This window comes from Zootoca vivipara, chromosome 8, assembly GCF_963506605.1.
Source record: "Zootoca vivipara chromosome 8, rZooViv1.1, whole genome shotgun sequence".
Lineage (NCBI taxonomy): Eukaryota > Metazoa > Chordata > Lepidosauria > Squamata > Lacertidae > Zootoca > Zootoca vivipara.
In genome coordinates this window covers 47488448-47505333 of record NC_083283.1, presented here as the reverse complement: position 1 = coordinate 47505333, position 16886 = coordinate 47488448, and the positions used below count along the sequence as shown (strand labels likewise).

Here is a 16886-nt window from a genome sequence, read left to right as displayed (position 1 = left end):
TCTAGTAATTACATGAAGCTCTCTCTCCTACAGTGCTTGGAGGAAATTTTTGTGATTTGAGGGATGAAGCTGAATGTTGCTAATGCCCATAGTGCATTTTTAAAAATATCTAAATCTTCATAATATTTTGGGTCATCAGGATTCTTGTTTCTATACATTCAGCCAGAAGGAAACATTTTAGCATTCTTTCCTGAGGCTAATAGAAACCAACAGCGGATTCTTTAGGGACCATTTATTGTGCAACTTTTTGTATTATGTTATGTATTATGTTATGCTTTGTATGTGCACGTCCTGTATTAATATCCATGACATGCCTTGTCCTAATGTATGAACTTCTGAAATTATAGAAATTTGAACTTTGTGAACTCTTGTGTAAAGCCCAAATAGGAAATAGCATTTGAAGTTGGGGTTGTATTTATTTTATTTTATCAACTGTAGGCTATGGAAATTGAGCTAAAAGCAATTTCCATTGCAAACAAGAGCATTAAAATTTTGAGAAATAATTATAGATATTGTTAGATATTTGAAACCTGGGTTTTGAGCTATTATGAAAAACTATATTTTCATAGGTTAGTACTAAGTCTTGCATCCCCCCCCCTACATTTCTTGCAGGTCTTTCAAGTTGCCTATGTGATCATCAAAGCTGCTAATGCTCCCCGGCCTGGAAACTGGATTTTGGAACGTTCTCTGGATGGGACTGAATTCAAGCCATGGCAGTACTATGCAGTTAGTGATACTGAGTGCCTAGTAAGATACAACATAACACCAAGACTTGGGCCTCCTACATATAAGAGAGATGATGAAGTTATCTGCACTTCTTATTATTCTAAGCTAGTCCCACTTGAACATGGAGAGGTAGGTTTTCTTTTTGTTTGTTCAGATGCCTATTATCCTTGGACATGGGGGTAGTAAAACCACTCTGCTCTTATGTTTAGTTTGATAGTAACAGGCTTCTTCAGATACTGGTCTTCTCTCCCCTCTATCAAGATTTATTCAGCATTATTAGCAGCTGCAGCAGGTTTTGTTTCTGAAGATCAGAGTCTCTCCCATTTTTTTAAAAAAAATACTTTTTACTTATTGTGGGAAAGCTTGCTTACATCTGAGCAGGCTCATTGTTGATCTCACTCCAGGAAGAGAGGTGAAGCACCTTCTGTACAGGAAGCTCACTCTTATCTTTGATGTTGCAGTTTATAAAAACTTTGCACCTCTTAACACATCTACAGTGGTGAATTGCTGAGAGTTCCTGGTTATCTTGTGTAAACTTAGGCTCTGGTTTTTTTAAAATGCTTTTTCTTAAGGATCACCTGATACTCGATCATAAAATTAAAATGCTATCTAAATTGCTCTGTGTAGCTTGAGCTCTAAAGGAGGCCTTGGCATTGTTTCAAAGAGAGAGCCTAATTAAAAGAGCTAAGAGCATTGTGCAGGTCAACAGTTGATTGCTCTTTCTTTAAAGCAAACTCTGTTCCTAGTGGTTCTGTACTATAGATCAGAGAGCCAGGCCAGGGACATCAGAAAATGAGGCTCTAAAATCTGTGAACAGTTCACTGTGAATGTCTGTCTTTATGCGTTGAACTTATAAAAATTGCTGCTAAGAGAAGAATTCCAAATTCTTTCTTAGACTGAAAGCTGTCAGAGTTCTGAATGTGTTTGGGACTAAAATGCTATCAATGTTATCTTTTTAATATGTTACTTAAACACTTTAGGCTAAATGTGCATATACAGTCATACCTCATGTTACGGATGCTTCAGGTTACATGGTTTCGAGTTTCGTACCGTGGGAAACCCAAAAGTACCGGAATGGGTTACTTCCGGGTTTCGCTGCTCACGCATGCGCAGAAGTGCTAAATCACACTTTGTGCATGCGCAGAAGCACCAAATTGCACCGGCGCCTGCGCAGACACGGCACTTCAGGATGCGAACACTGTGGGTTGCGGACGTGCCTCCATCACAGATTACGTCCACAACCCGAGGTTCCACTGTAGAAGCCAGTACGTCATGTGATTTTTAATGGGATATGTAAAACAACATTTGTAGAAGAAGCATAATCTGACATTAATTTGGGTACTTTAGTTCAGATTCCAGGATGTTTAGGTTAGCCCTTGTCTCCTGATCTGAAGTGGGTGAAATCTGTTGATTGAAGCCTAAGTGTGTATTCAACTAAGGTTTGTTCAGAATAGATCTGTGGAAATTAACTAATGATTAAGTTAAGTCAGTTAATTTTTGTCAGTCTCCTCTGAGTAAAACTTAGTTGAAAATCACCCTAAGATTGCTGAGTTTTTTATTTTGTTTATTTATTAATTATTTAGTTTCATTCATTTAGTTTATTTAGAATCAAATTCTAAACAAACTTACTAAGGAGTAAATTGCATTTATTTTAGTAGTAAATTACAAGTCAACATGTTTGAGTTCTTAGAACATTTCACAGGAGATGCTAACCAGTTTTCTGAAGGGTTATAGCCTAAGTAGAAAACAGTCACAAAATATATTTTTATTGTATAGTGAAAATAAAATAGAAACAAGTTTAATTCATATATAACCTGAGGTGACTGCATTAGATTCCAAAGATCTGGGGTGACCAAGGGCTGCCCCACTATATTGTGCTTGAGAATACATTGAATGCTGTGGGGCAGCTTTTGTTCTTCCTGTGTATCTTTTTATTCCCTAGATTTTCTTCCTCTAGCAGCTAGAGGAAGAGCTAGGCTAGCTCTTCTAGTTGGGTATATAACGCATTGCATGGGAATCAAAACTAGCATTGAAGCATTGGTATGAAAGTTCATAAAATGCTGAGGGCAAGTACATTCCTGCTTCCCCAGTGTGTGTTTCATTCTGCATCCTTATGCCAGTGTTTTAGCTACAGGCCTGCTTTCCTTTGCCCTCGTCCTGCAGAAGCCCATTCAAAAATGCACTCTCAGCATTTAATCTGTGGACTGGAAAGCGATTTCTGTGATATGCGGGTCATAAAGCAATTCATTCAACAACCTTAATGAGGACAGCAGTGAGTGGGGACAGCACAACGGTGTATTGAGCCTGGCAACTACTTTACAGACATGCCCAGCTTGTATTGTGGTGTTGTGGTAGAGGCAGCAGTGGGATGGGTGCGAAGGTTGATTTTAAACTTTCACCCAGAAGGTATTCTGAAATGTTGACGTGTTATTTACAGGCTTATACAGAAACCATTATTTCTTTTTAGATCCATACATCATTGATCAATGGTAGACCTAGTGCTGATGACCCTTCACCGACATTATTGGAGTTTACTTCTGCACGGTACATCCGGCTTCGATTACAACGTATAAGAAACCTTAATGCAGACCTCATGACCCTTAGCCACCATGATCCTAAAGACCTTGATCCTATTGTTACCAGAAGGGTAAGATGCTTTCTTCTGGGTTTTAACCAACCATATGAATTGGTTATGTGTTATATCTGGGTGATACTCAACATCTAGTTCTACTCAAAGTAAATTGGTAAATGTACTTAAGTGGGTCTGTTCCAAATATGTCTTGATGAAAGATTGAAACCCATTGTGGGACTTAAGTCACATGCTAATTTTATAAAGCAGCATTCTCTCATAGGCACTGTGCTGTTTGAATGGATTCCATAGTGTGGCAGGTTCAGATGAAGCCCCTCATGTGTTAAAAGCATGAATGAGGGCGCTTTGGGGGTCATGTAGTCTAGTCACATCCACCCTCCACATTTGCCAGTTATTTGTCCTCCGGCAGTAAGAAAATGCCCAATGAGTGTAAAATTCGTCCATGCGGCGGGGATTTCTGGGGCATGAACCTGGTTTATTATACAGGGTTAGTCCTTTAAAAGAGGCCCCGTGGATACAGAGTGCACATGTTCTATGGGGCCTCTTTTAAAAGACTCTCCCTGTACTAGTTAGTTAAGCAGTGTTAAACCAGAGTTCCCCATTTCATATGTAATGGGGAATTGCATTAAAACAAATCAGGATCTCTACGATGAAAGCGGTGTCCAAGTGGAAGAGGAGTGTGCAGCACTAGTGATCATTTCTGGCTTCATGATCCATGGCTTGTGAAGCCGGAGATGTATGTCCAAAGTCAAGTACTTAGACGTGTGAAGGCTGGGAGAGGGAACCCAGAAACATTGGGGATGGCGAGGAGTGGAAACATGCAGCCCCCACATTCTTACAGTTCTTTTCCTATTTGGTTCCTAAAAACTGAAAAACCAAGCACAACACAATTCCCCCCCCCATTTATTTTCTGTTTCCCCCCCATCACAACTCCAAGAATACCCTTCTTGTTTAATACCTTTTACATGGTACTTGTCTGTATGCTAAAGAAAGATTGCATGATACAGTTTAAACAATACCTAGTTGTAGATATTATTATTATTAGTACATGAGAACTATTATTTGATGCTATAACCAATGCAATGTATAAGTTCAACAGAAGCTTGACAGATGACATAAATCTACATTTGAACACATGCTTTGCCTCATTGAGGGAATCAAGGCATGTCAGTATTACATTTGCTAAGCAATTCTCCCTAATTATTAGTTTAACTTAGCTCTTTTGAGAAAAGCTAAAATGAATTTTGTCTGTTCTCGGAAAAAGCCTCTGGACCAAATTGATCTCATTAGCATTCTCACAGATGAGTGAGTTTTTCAAAAACCTTCTTTGGTTGTTACATCAGTATACCTGAAGCCAAAATTAGTTCTGAGTTGAATGAGTAATTTATGTTTCAAATGATTTACATTTGTGCAGAGTTTTACTTTACTTGTAGTAGATTATGGCATATAGCATAATTGTGGGGCTGCGAGAAAATTAGTAAATTAATTCTGGGGCTGTATTCACGAAGAGTTGAAAAAAATATTTAAAGCTTCTATAGAAAAGAAGCCAGAGGCGTACCTATCGGGTAAGGAAAATATATTCCACGTTATATCTTATATGCGATGGCCGCAGCCAGACTAGTACTTGGGAAAAATTGGAAAGGAAACTATCCCCACTAAAGAGGGTTGGATAAATAAATTATATGATTTTATAGAATTGGCAAAGTTAACAGCACCATAAGATACCAAACAAATCAGAAATTAAGAATGGAATGGCAATGCTTTGAGGACTACATGAAAACACACTGTTCTAAGGATAACATGTTGATATGCATAGACTAAGTATGTATAGCTGAAATAGATGAAATTAATATCAGGAATATTAGGGATAATATATAAAAGAAGCGATGTTAATAAGAAAATATAAAGAATGTTGAGTATTGGTGGAGGGAAGTCACATGGGGGTAATAGTAATTTGCTTTATTTTGTATGTAGGGTGGAATGTTATAATGGTGTTTGATGTTGTATTTTTTCTTTCTTTTCGCCCCTTTACTTTCGTATTTGAATAATAAATAAATAAATAAAATAATTGTAATGCTGGCAAAAAGAGAAAAACTGATCCATGACTCAGAGTGATCAATGCCATTGTGCTGCTGCTGCTCTTTGTGTGTGGATGAGGGAGAGGGAGAGAAAGAAATACCTGTTCATTTACGTTTCCATGAATAAGTCCTGACTAGTATAAACTTCACCTAAACTGAAAGATTTTTTTTAAAAAAATAGAACTTTGACACGTCTTGTTTCAAATACTAAAAGTAAACTGATTTTATAAATCAAACTTTGCTTTATTTAGTACTACTATTCAATAAAGGACATCTCTGTTGGAGGGATGTGCATTTGCTATGGCCATGCTCGAAGCTGTCCTTTGGATCAAGTCACAAAGGTATGTTTGTTTGCTTGTGTCACCCGCTCTGCAAACTTGTATCTGTCTCAAGCAAAACAGATTTCTGAATACCGCTAAAACGTTGCAGAAACCAGTTTTTAAATGTTACAGAAATATGTCTTAGTTCATTACTTGGTTGCTCATTATTTAGTGAAATTATAAATGCCTGGGTCGTCTGCCCTCACTTCGAGCCTTTTCAGCCATACTTGAAAGATGTGTATTAGTATAGCATCACTGCATAGGCTTTTGAAGCAGTGCAGTCTATGTGGCACAGGTTTTACACTGACTGCTCAAGGAAGGCTTACAGGATTATTAAAACTATACTTCCAGTGGATCCTTTTAGGATTGCATAGGAATATAGAAATAAAGAAACTATGTTTCAGGATGTGTACACCTTATCAAAACTTGTTATTTTGCAAGTCTTCCTTGCTCATTCTTTCAGCTATTTCCATATACAGTGGTACCTCTACTTACAAATAACTCTACTTACGAATGTTTCTACTTACGAACAGAGCTCCGTCCGCCATCTTGGATGCGGTTTAGATAGGATTTTTTCTACTTACGAATTTTTAGATAGGATTGCTTCTACTTACAAATTTTTTCTCCCAATGCATTCCTATGGGATTCGACTTACAATTTTTTTCGACTTACAAATATGCGTTTGGAACGCATTAAGTTCGTAAGTAGAGGTACCACTGTACACACTTGAGCACATTCATTCACACACAGCTAACCTTTAATATACAAGTGTTTTTGTATGTGTGCATATGTGCGCACGCCAATACGATCAGCAGGAGGAATGTTGCAAACACTACAGCTTCATATGGTCCTGTACAAACTTGAATAACTTCTCACCCACCAAAACGTCTTAGAGGTTTTTCTCTACCTCCACATATACTTCAGTTACGATCATGGCTGTGTGCACGGCAGCAGAGTTATCATATTCCATTTCAGCTTCCCTCTAGGGGCAGGTAGTGGTTTCATTGCTAAACTGCTGTTGCCATCAAGACATTTATCTTAATGCTCCATTGAAACCTACCACATTGTAGCTTCAGCCCATCACATCTAGTTGTTCCCTTTGGGGCAGCAGCAGCAGAGAACAAGTCTGTCCTATGTGACAGCACTTTGTGTACTTGAAGAGTTCATCTCTTTAGCAACTTGCTCATCCAGAAGCAATAGTTCTACATTTCCCATATAAAATACTTCCTTCTCACAGAATTTCAAGTACAGTGGTGTTGTTGCTTTTAACAGTAAGTGCACTCTAGCAGGCACACATACTCTGCCTTGTTTTATCAAATATGTGAGGAATCCCTCTAAGGTGGTGACATAGGGCATTGGTCTCCTTTCCCCTCATGATTTTCTGTAAGCTAAACAGTCATTTATCTCAGGTGATCTCCCAGCAAGTATTCAAAGTGCCAGGATGCCTTCCTGGGAAGCAGGACACATCTGACAAACTGACAGTGGCTCTCATTGGCCAGAGAAAGCCAGGAGCTCTTTAAAAGCTGAACTTTCATTGGACTTTTGTGCCTCCCAGGCGGCTGGCATAGCAAATAGGCATTCCCCCCTTTCTCCTAACCTTCCGGCCCATCTAGCAAGAGCAGCAGGGATGTGGATGCAGTGATGACTGTGCTACTTCATTAAGCCCTACTGCTGCTGGTCAAGGGTTTGGATTGCCCCTTAAACAAACAAGTGATAAGGGAAGGGGAGAGTCAGAGGCATGCTCCCTAAACTGCTGACAATGCAGAAATCCATACTTAAATCTTGCAGGGCCTTGTGAATGTTTGCCAGTCATCCAGGGCCATCTTAACCATATCTGGCGCCCTGGTGCCAAGATCCCTCCGGTGCCCCCCGTGAGTGAGGCGGGCAGGAGGCAGCCCCAGGCTCACGCTCCCTGCGCGCCTCCGGAGAGCGGCCTGAAGCCGCTCAAAAACTGAGAGGCACGGGGGAGGAGGGCCCAGGCTCCCACTCCCCACGCGCCTCCAGAGCTTCGCGCAGGGAGTGGGAGCCTGGGGCTGTGTCCTCCGCGCCTCTCAGTTTTTGAGCGGCTTCAAGCCACTCTCCGGAGGCGCACTGAGAGCGCGAGCCTGGGGCCGCCTCGCCACACTTCCCAGCTGTTCGGAGGAGGCAGCTCCAGGCTCCCGATCCCCGCACAAAGCTCTGGAGGCATGCGGGGAGCACGAGCCTGGGCCACCGCGCTGCACCTCTCAGCTGTTCAGGCAGCCCCAGGCCAGCGCTCCCCGCGTGCTTCTGGAGAGCGGCCTGAAGCCGCTCAACAGCTGACAGAGGTGCGGCAGAGGTGGCCCCAGGCTTGCGCTCTCCACATGCCTCTGGAGAGCTGCCTGAAGCCACTCAACGGCAGAGGCGCACGGAGGCAGACACCAGCATTCGGCACTCCTTCCGCGCCCCTGATGGCCAGGCGCCCTGGCGCTATGCACCACCCAGCCCGGGCCTAAGGATGGCCCTGCAGTCATCCACCAGCAACTCCTACTAATATCTTTCTATTTTAAGATAACTTACCCCTCTCTCTATCCCCTTCCCTACTCTTTCCTTTTACCACTTTTTACACTTTTTGTCAGCTGTCTCCCTGAGCTACATTGCTTCCTACAGGTTGAATGGGTTTCTGCTGATCTTCCAAGATAGATTTTTATACCATGGCAAGAAGGTCCTATACAAACTTGTAGGCTACTATAAATGTTCAGGTGTGTTAAGATCTCAGGTAAAGAGGCATTTTTGTTTCCAAGGAATTAGGTAATAGAGCTGTGTTATAATTTGTTTCTATTTAGAAGCTTCAGTGCCAGTGTGAGCACAATACTTGCGGTGAGAGCTGTAATGAGTGTTGCCCTGGCTACCACCAGGCCCCGTGGAGACCAGGAACCATTTCTGCTGGCAACAAATGCGAGAGTATGTAGTACAAAAATGATGCTTCGTGTGCCGTGGGAGAATTACTTTATATATAGTCAATATAGGCACAGAGTTAAATTTTTTAACATTTTCTAATGGTGGTGTGCCTCGTGATTTGTTTCATGAAAGAAGTGTGCCTTTGCCCAAAAAAGGTTGAAAAACACTGCTCTATACACTTGCCTTAACATTGGCTAGGTATCCTCTAATATGCACACACAACTAGATGCATGATGGGTGCCTTGTTTTCTGATGTGACAGCAGTGGTATATATTGGTTCCTCTTCACATATGGGAAAGTCTGTGCCTTTGAACTATCTAAGCTGTTAGTAATGGTTTCATTAGATGCTTGCTTTAATGTGTACGTGTACAATAGGAATAGGACACCTTAGGACTGGAAGCTGAATGTGGACTTCAGGTCTCTTTATCTGGCCCTCAGGGCTCTTATTTGGGCCATGATGCTCATCACAGCTCGCCACACTCCTTACTGCCCTGTGCTCTGCATCCCCACTAGTGGTTTTTCCCCTGGCTGCAAAGCATCCTTGAACTCTGCATGCTTGGCTAGAAGATGAACAGCTGTGTATACCTGACTGCACCCACTACTGGTATGTGGCCCTTAGAAGGTTGCTCATGAATAAATGTGGCCCTCTGGCTGAAAAAGCTTCCTTACCCTTGCTGTACAGCTTTAACTTTAGCAAGAATTGCCTGACAATTTAATGTTCCAAAATATACTCCGAACTACATTTAGTAATCAGATGCTCCCATTCTAGTACTTCATTTTGAAGAACTCTACAGGACTTCTTGTGCTTTAAAATGTAGAGTCACAAGAAAATTAGTAGTTTTATTTATGCTTTACTTTTTCAAAAATGAAAGGAGTTTAGAAAGCCAGGAAGAAGAAGAAGCCAGAATACTATTAATAATTATGTACTTTGATAAATGGTGAAACTTTTGGATCAGTGTGAACTGCATAACAGTTTTTAAAAAGGGCCACTTCTGTGTATATTAGCTGCTACATGCACAGTAAGAATACTGTAGTATTGCTATATTAGTACAGTAAGTTTTCAGATCTCCACTCCTACTGTTTATATGTTTAGCTATATGTTTATATGTGTGGTTTTTTTTAAAAAAAGGAAAGTGAATTTCTTTCTTTATTTTTAGGATGCAACTGTCATAACAAAGCAGAAGATTGTTATTATGATCAGAGTGTGGCAGATCAGAAAAGAAGTTTAAACATTCACGGCCAGTTCAAAGGTGGAGGAGTGTGTATAAACTGCACTCAACACACCACTGGAATAAACTGTGAGATGTGTACTGACGGTTACTATAGGCCACATAAAGTAAGAGGATTTTATGAACATATGTTCTGTCGCTTTGAGCTGTGGTAAAAAACAGCACTTATTTCTTTCAGACTTATTTCTTTCATTTCTGGTTGATTTTTGCAATGCCATGTGATTTTAAAAAGCCATATCTAAGGGAAGGTTATTAGCAGAAAAATGGCAGAGTATACTGAGGTTGTATCCCTGCAAGCCCTATAAAATATTTTGTTGTGATTCTTAATATGTTGCTGTGGCTATTGGTCATATTATATAAACTCATAACAGTTGTCAAGGAGTCATCAGCAGTGGCAAGTGACAGGCAGCAGTGGTCCGCAGGGCCATTTATCTGACTTCCCACCACCAGCTTCAGTGCAGCTTACTAGGAGAGAGGCAATGTGGTGGAAAGGTTGGTGCAATGCAAGCACCAGTGGAGCCAATCCACTGTGCCCACTAGTACATTTGCACCCCTGATCTCACTGCTGCTTTGCTGCTCCTTCTCTCCCTTCTGGCAAGCTGAAGTGCTGTCAGTGATGGGAAGACATGCAATTGCCCCCTCTCCTCTGGCTGGCTTCCCTCTTGAATCCCTTCAGCTGGTGTGAGCAAATTAGTACAAGCTGTGCAGACCCTTTTGGCAACTTCTGTTGCCCTCCAGAAATTTTGGACGGCAACTGCCAATAGCTCCAGGCAGGTTCGGGAAGGCTACCTTAGGGTCTATGACATTTCAAAAACTTCTGGATTGCTTTCCAACAAACATTGCTTTTCCAAAACATCCCACAGCTATGATGGGCAGTTTGAATGCTACGCCATTCATACCTATAGCTCCTTGTTTTCAGTTTCAAGGACTAAATTAATCACAATATCCTGTTGCGTACTACTATGTGCGTTGTCATGCCATATCATCGTTATCCTCAGACAGCAATAATTATGCACGCTCACCAACATCTTATTATTAATGTGAACAAAAATATTAACTTCTTTTAGGTATCTCCCTTTGACGATAACCCTTGCTTTTCCTGTGAATGTGATATATTTGGGTCCCTTGGTTTTGACTGTGTTAAGGATGATGATCATGCTGACCCACAACACGGTAAGTGACTGGAAAATACATTTCATCTAAAAACTAGTCCAACTAATATTTTTTGTAACTTGGGTTTGTATGTGAGGAAACACTGGCAATAAGGACCAGTTCAAACACACTTAGATTTTTGATTGGATTGTAGTTACATGCATTTAGAGTGGGGTTTATTAGCAATTACAGCTGGGGATTTGGCAAATCCCATAGGATATGCAGGGAATGATTGGTGGTGGATTTTTATTTTTTTAAAAAAGGAACCTGTTATGACATGAGACAAGTGTGAGGTAGGATGAAGGCCAGGACTGAGGAAATTGAGCCCAGGAATTAAGGCTTGATGCCACTAACTGCTAACTGAAGATTTGTGCATTGCTTCTGCTAGTGCAAGGCAAGGCACTCAATTTTCACCAGTTCTCCCTACCAATTGCAGTGCTCTATGACACATCCTGTCTTGCACTAGAAGGCCCTGCAGACCCGAGGAAAAGTTCTTTGGGAGCACAGGGTTGGAGAGATCAGGAAAAAAAACAGCTTCCCTGCCTTGAGGAAGCTCTTCCAGTAGCACAAAGCATAACTGGAACAACCCTTAATACTTAGGCCAGTATTAGGTAGTGTCCCAGAAAGGCTTGCCCATGGCTCACTTCTATCGCAGATAAAGGTTGCTGAGTTTAAACTTTTCCCAGACTTCTTGTACTTGCTGGTACTGTAGCACACTGCATAAGGCTTCTGTCACCATAGCACAAGGATCATGGTTCTAATGCTTTGGGAGCAAAAAATGATATGTATCTGCATGTGATACATATCATCTTTTTCATCCTTTCCTCCTTTTTCAAGGTGTTCATCCTGGTCAGTGTCACTGCAAGGAAGGTTACGCAGGAGAGAAGTGTGATCGCTGTGCCTTCGGCTACAAAGGTTATCCAAGCTGCATGCGTTGCAACTGTAGCCTGGTTGGTAGCATTAATGATGACCCATGCACAGAACCTTGCCTTTGTAAAGTAAGCGTACTACTGATTTTCAGTTTGATTTGTTGTGAACGTTGGAGTGGGATTTGTAAATTAATAAGGAAAACATTTCTGTTAGTGGTAAAGATCACAACCTGTGTGTAGCAATTCACTGCGGCTTAGGCAAAAATCTCTCTGGGGTGGGTATTTAAATTATGAATCATGGTATATCTGTCACAAATTTCAGGGAGGTACAGTACTACACGTCAAGTGGTGTGAGAGAGTTAGTAAATGCAGTTGAGGGTGGAGAAGGGTGGCTAGAATGAACTGCAGACAGTTAAATCAAGGACAGCAACTTATTTAGCATTGAGGATGGCACTGGAAATGTTTGCCAATCACTTTTACACAACTATCAAAGTGGGAGGTCTTGATGCTTACTTTCCCTCACTGATGTTCTTTGGACTCAGCCAAAAACTTGTAAGCCGTATGGAACTTCATATTTCCAATGCTAAATTAACATGCTTAATTTTACTTGCATACGTCAAAATAAGAAATTGGTCAGATGAAGGTTGAAAATAACGATGAAATGCATTAATACTAATTCTAGGACCATCAATCAATCGTTATGCCAGGATTACTTCTAACCTGATTATTATTGTGATGATAACAGAACAAATTTTGCATGTTTTTCACAGGAAAACGTTGAAGGAGAAAATTGTGACCGTTGCATGCCAGGATTCTATAATCTCCAAGAAAGAAATCCCCAGGGCTGCACTGAATGTTTCTGTTTTGGGGTTTCTGATGTCTGTGAAAGCCTTCCATGGCCCATCAGTCAGGTATGATCTTGCTAATGTTCCATGTCCAAACAGCTCATTAGTTTTTCCTCAGGCAGCCCCATAAATGTGCTTCAAGGGCTATTCTTTAGTGGCAGAGCACATGCTCTACATGCAGACAGTGCCAGGTCCAATTTTCCAGGCAGGTCTGGAAAAGACTCCTGGCTGAAACCTTGAATTTCTGCTTCCAATTATAGTAGAAAATACGGAGCAAGACTTCCTGTCTTTATCTTCTTTTATGATAGACAGCCCATCTCCATCTAATTTCACATTAACAGGCCATACCAAGTAATAAAGTTAAGAGTGTAGTAGTAGTGATAGTAGTAATTATTAGTTATTGTTAGTAGTTATTAGTAGTAGTTATAATTAGTTGTTGCTGCTATTGTTGTTATTGTTGTTGTTGTTATTGTTATTATTATTATTATTATTATTTCTTTAACCCCACTTAACTGACTGGGTTGCCCCAGCCACTCAGGGTGGCTTCCAAGAAAATATAGAGGAACACAACAAAACATCAAAGATTAAGAGCTTCCATAATAAACATGCCTGCCTTCAGATGTCTACAAAAAAATCGTATGGTTGCTTACATCTTTGACATCTGGGAGGGCATTCCACAGGGCAGACACATCTACTGAGAAAGCCTGGCTCCCTGTAATATCACTTCTTGTAGTGAGGGAATGGCCAGAAGGCCCTTGAATCTGGCTGCACCTCAGTGTCTGGGCTGAGTGATGGGGGTAGAGATGCTCCTTCAGGTATACTGGGCCAGGCCGTTTAGGGCTTTAAAGTTCAGCACCAACACTTTGAATTGTGCTCAGAAACACACTGGGAGCCAATGTAGACCAGGTTCATGGTTTGTTCAGAGAGAAACCAGCTTATTTTCACTGGTTTAATGGGATGTGTGAATCAGACTGTGGAAGCCTGAGCACATGGATACAGGTGTTCTGAGGGAGCCAATTGCAGTGGTGAATTAGACAATACATACATCTCATTATGGTGCTGGAGGAGACTCTTGAGAGTCCCATGGACTGCAAGAAGATCAAACCTATCCATTCTGAAGGAAATCAGCCCTGTGTGCTCACTGGAAGGACAGATCGTGAAGCTGAGGCGCCAATACTTTGGCCACCTCATGAGAAGAGAAGACTCCCTGGAAAAGACCCTGATGTTGGGAAAGATGGAGGGCACTAGGAGAAGGGGACGACAGAGGACGAGATGGTTGGACAGTGTTCTCGAAGCTACGAACATGAGTTTGACCAAACTGCGGGAGGCAGTGGAAGACAGGAGTGCCTGGCGTGCTATGGTCCATGGGGTCACGAAGAGTCGGACACGACTAAACGACTAAACAACAACAACATCTCTTTCAGTCAAGAGTACATAAAACAATGTTCTGTATGATACATTTTTTTCCTGTGCCCCTTTAGGAGATAATAGCGCCCTGTGCTTCAACAGTAGGCAGCATTATGTAGAATATAATGGTTACTCCATTAAAACACACACACACACACACACACACTTGTGTGTAAGTTAACTTTCTAGGTGTGGTAAATGGTGTTTTATAGTTTCTTTTCCTTAAGGTGTCTTCTATGGCTGGGTGGCTGGTGACTGCTCCACTTACCACAAAAACCGTACAGCCTCAACAAGATCAGTTTGATGGACCTCATCAAATAAGTATTAATAATATAACAGCTGCAAAAATACTGAAGTCTCCGTATTACTGGTCTGCACCCAAGCCATATCTTGGAAATAAAGTAAGTAAACAAGGGAAAATAGGTTGTTGTTGTTTTTGTAAGTATTCTATATCGTATTACAGGCATCTCCAATCTTTTTGGGGCCATGGGCACCTGAATAATTTTGGGAGAGTGCCATGGGCATCATACCCTTTAGTTTCTTCTCTCCTCCTTCCCTTGGATAACCCCTGTCCACTGAACAGAAACAGAAAGAGGAAGAGTGTCTACACAAACTCACACAAATGGGTTTTTTTAATGGGTGTGGATAATAGTTGGATCCAGTAGAATTAAAGTGGACCCTTTTGAATTTTTATGATTTAACATGTGCCTCCCCAACCCCACCACCATCAAGTTAAATCTTCATAGGTAGACTGCACTGTGTGTGGGGGGGAATCGCCAAAAAGTTGAAACAATACATGGATCTTCATGGTTTCTACAATGATTGTCAACAAAAACACCAACAATCTTCAGAATACATCTGTAGGTGTGGAGAAGAGCTATTATTTGTGGATGATTTTGAGGGGAATCTTTAAAAAAATTATGAGGATCTCTTATGATCTGTGTTGCCTCTCCCTCCCATACTGACTCTGCAGCAGCCCACTTTCGCTCCTGCAATCACTTTGTTGTGCTGCTCCTCACCTCGCAATTGCCTCCCTTTCCCTCCCACCCTTTGGGCTGCTCTGCTTTCTGTTCAGCAGCTCAGATACCAATGAGAAGGGCACAAAATTAAAAGAAGTAGCATGGAAGATTATTGCTCTTTTAGCTTCCTCGTCCAGCTCTATGCAATTAACAAGGGGGGTGGGGTGGGCAAAGTAAGCACACACACTCTACCATGGCAAGTGGGGCATTGTTATCTCGTATTTGGGTGCATGTTACAGGTAAATTCTTAATAGTAAGGAATCCACACTGGTGCTAAAAAGTAAGAATGGGGAAACAGTTGTTCAGCCTGCTGCATGTAGGTTTTACTCTTCCCTGTTATGCAGAAAACTTCTTTATAAAAAATATTTACACTTTTATTCTTCCAGCTCACTTCCTTTGGTGGTTATTTGAAGTATACTGTGTCCTATGAAATTCCCATGGACAGTACGGATAGTGATTTGGTGTCTAATGTGGATGTTATTGTTCAGGTAATTTAAGATTATGTGTATTGAAATGGTGGTTTGTAGACCATGAGATTCAAAGAGGGGTAAATGCACAAAACACAGGTGAGCACGCATGGATGGTAGTCGTAGTTGTTGCTGATTTCCCCCCCTCTTCTGGTGACAACTTTTGTGCATCATGGAATGGCAATATGGTAGATCTCATAACCTTTTGAGTATAGCTTATTGAGGGTGGGATATTTGCTGATGGAATGAGGAGGTCGAAAAGCTCCAATGTGGATCTTGGATCTTTGCCTATATATATAGGATCTTTGCCTATATATATATATATATATATATATATATATATATATATATATATTTAAATGCAGTGAATGGTGTATTTGTATTGCTTGGCATTTTGGTTACTGCCATTAGAGGAGTTTAATTCAAAGCCTAAAGCTATGTATTTGATAGTCTCCTTTGCCATAAACCTACTAGGTGGCTGAAGGTATAAGCCACATTCTCCAGCCTTGTCATTTCTGCAATATGGGGATGGATTTCAATAATATATATGAAGCCTTTTAACACCCCAAAAGTGCTATATAAAATGGGTTATATCTAGTATCAGAGGGGACCTGTTGAAATTAATGAACCAAAATTAGTCAAGTCCATTAATTTCAGTGGGTCCACTTGGAGTAGGACTAACATTAGATACAGTCCTAAGTTTTCCCTTCACTCAGTAATCGACAATGACGGATTACAAATACACCATTTGCTTCCATGCTTGCAAAACTTGGGTGAGATTATAGAAGACTGCTTTAATTCCTGTGTGTGTGATCCTCTTGTGCTTGAATATACAAATATAGGTTGGGAGGAAACTGGTCTTTTTTCGTTGCAATCCTATACCCATTTACAAACTGGGAGGAAGTCCTATTAAACTCAGTAACTCATACTTCTGAGTAGTCCTGTATAGGATTGCACTGTTTCCTCTTGTCCATATTCAAAGTGTACTTGGTTTGCTGTGTAAATTGTACACTAGCATCCTCCACACGTAGTCAGTTTTGTTAATATCTTGGTTCTAAACACCTTACATGGAAGCAAATTCCATTGATTTTGGTGGGAATTATTTCCATGCGTTTAAAATCAGAATCTAGGCGTCCCTTGGACATGGATCAACTTAAACAGAATTTTTCTTATGGAACTAACTGTGAAAAGGTTGGAAAGTTGATTCTGGAATAAGAGGACAGTTCTTTGTAAACATTTCATAAGTTATATGGTTAAACAAATTT

At 40.9% G+C, this 16886-nt stretch overlaps 1 protein-coding gene across 2 annotated transcripts in view; it reads left to right on the top strand.

Annotated features, from left to right (window-relative positions):
* Window positions 1–16886, top strand: part of LAMA1 (laminin subunit alpha 1) — a 94882-nt gene that overhangs the window by 24024 nt on the left and 53972 nt on the right. For both annotated transcript variants that reach the window (XM_035125216.2, XM_035125215.2), the window contains exons 4-13: window positions 613–855; window positions 3194–3373; window positions 5646–5735; window positions 8519–8636; window positions 9791–9969; window positions 10930–11035; window positions 11852–12012; window positions 12654–12794; window positions 14363–14536; window positions 15541–15642. In XM_035125216.2, the coding sequence (XP_034981107.2) occupies window positions 613–855; window positions 3194–3373; window positions 5646–5735; window positions 8519–8636; window positions 9791–9969; window positions 10930–11035; window positions 11852–12012; window positions 12654–12794; window positions 14363–14536; window positions 15541–15642 (1494 nt within the window). The remainder of the gene's footprint in view (window positions 1–612; window positions 856–3193; window positions 3374–5645; window positions 5736–8518; window positions 8637–9790; window positions 9970–10929; window positions 11036–11851; window positions 12013–12653; window positions 12795–14362; window positions 14537–15540; window positions 15643–16886) is intronic.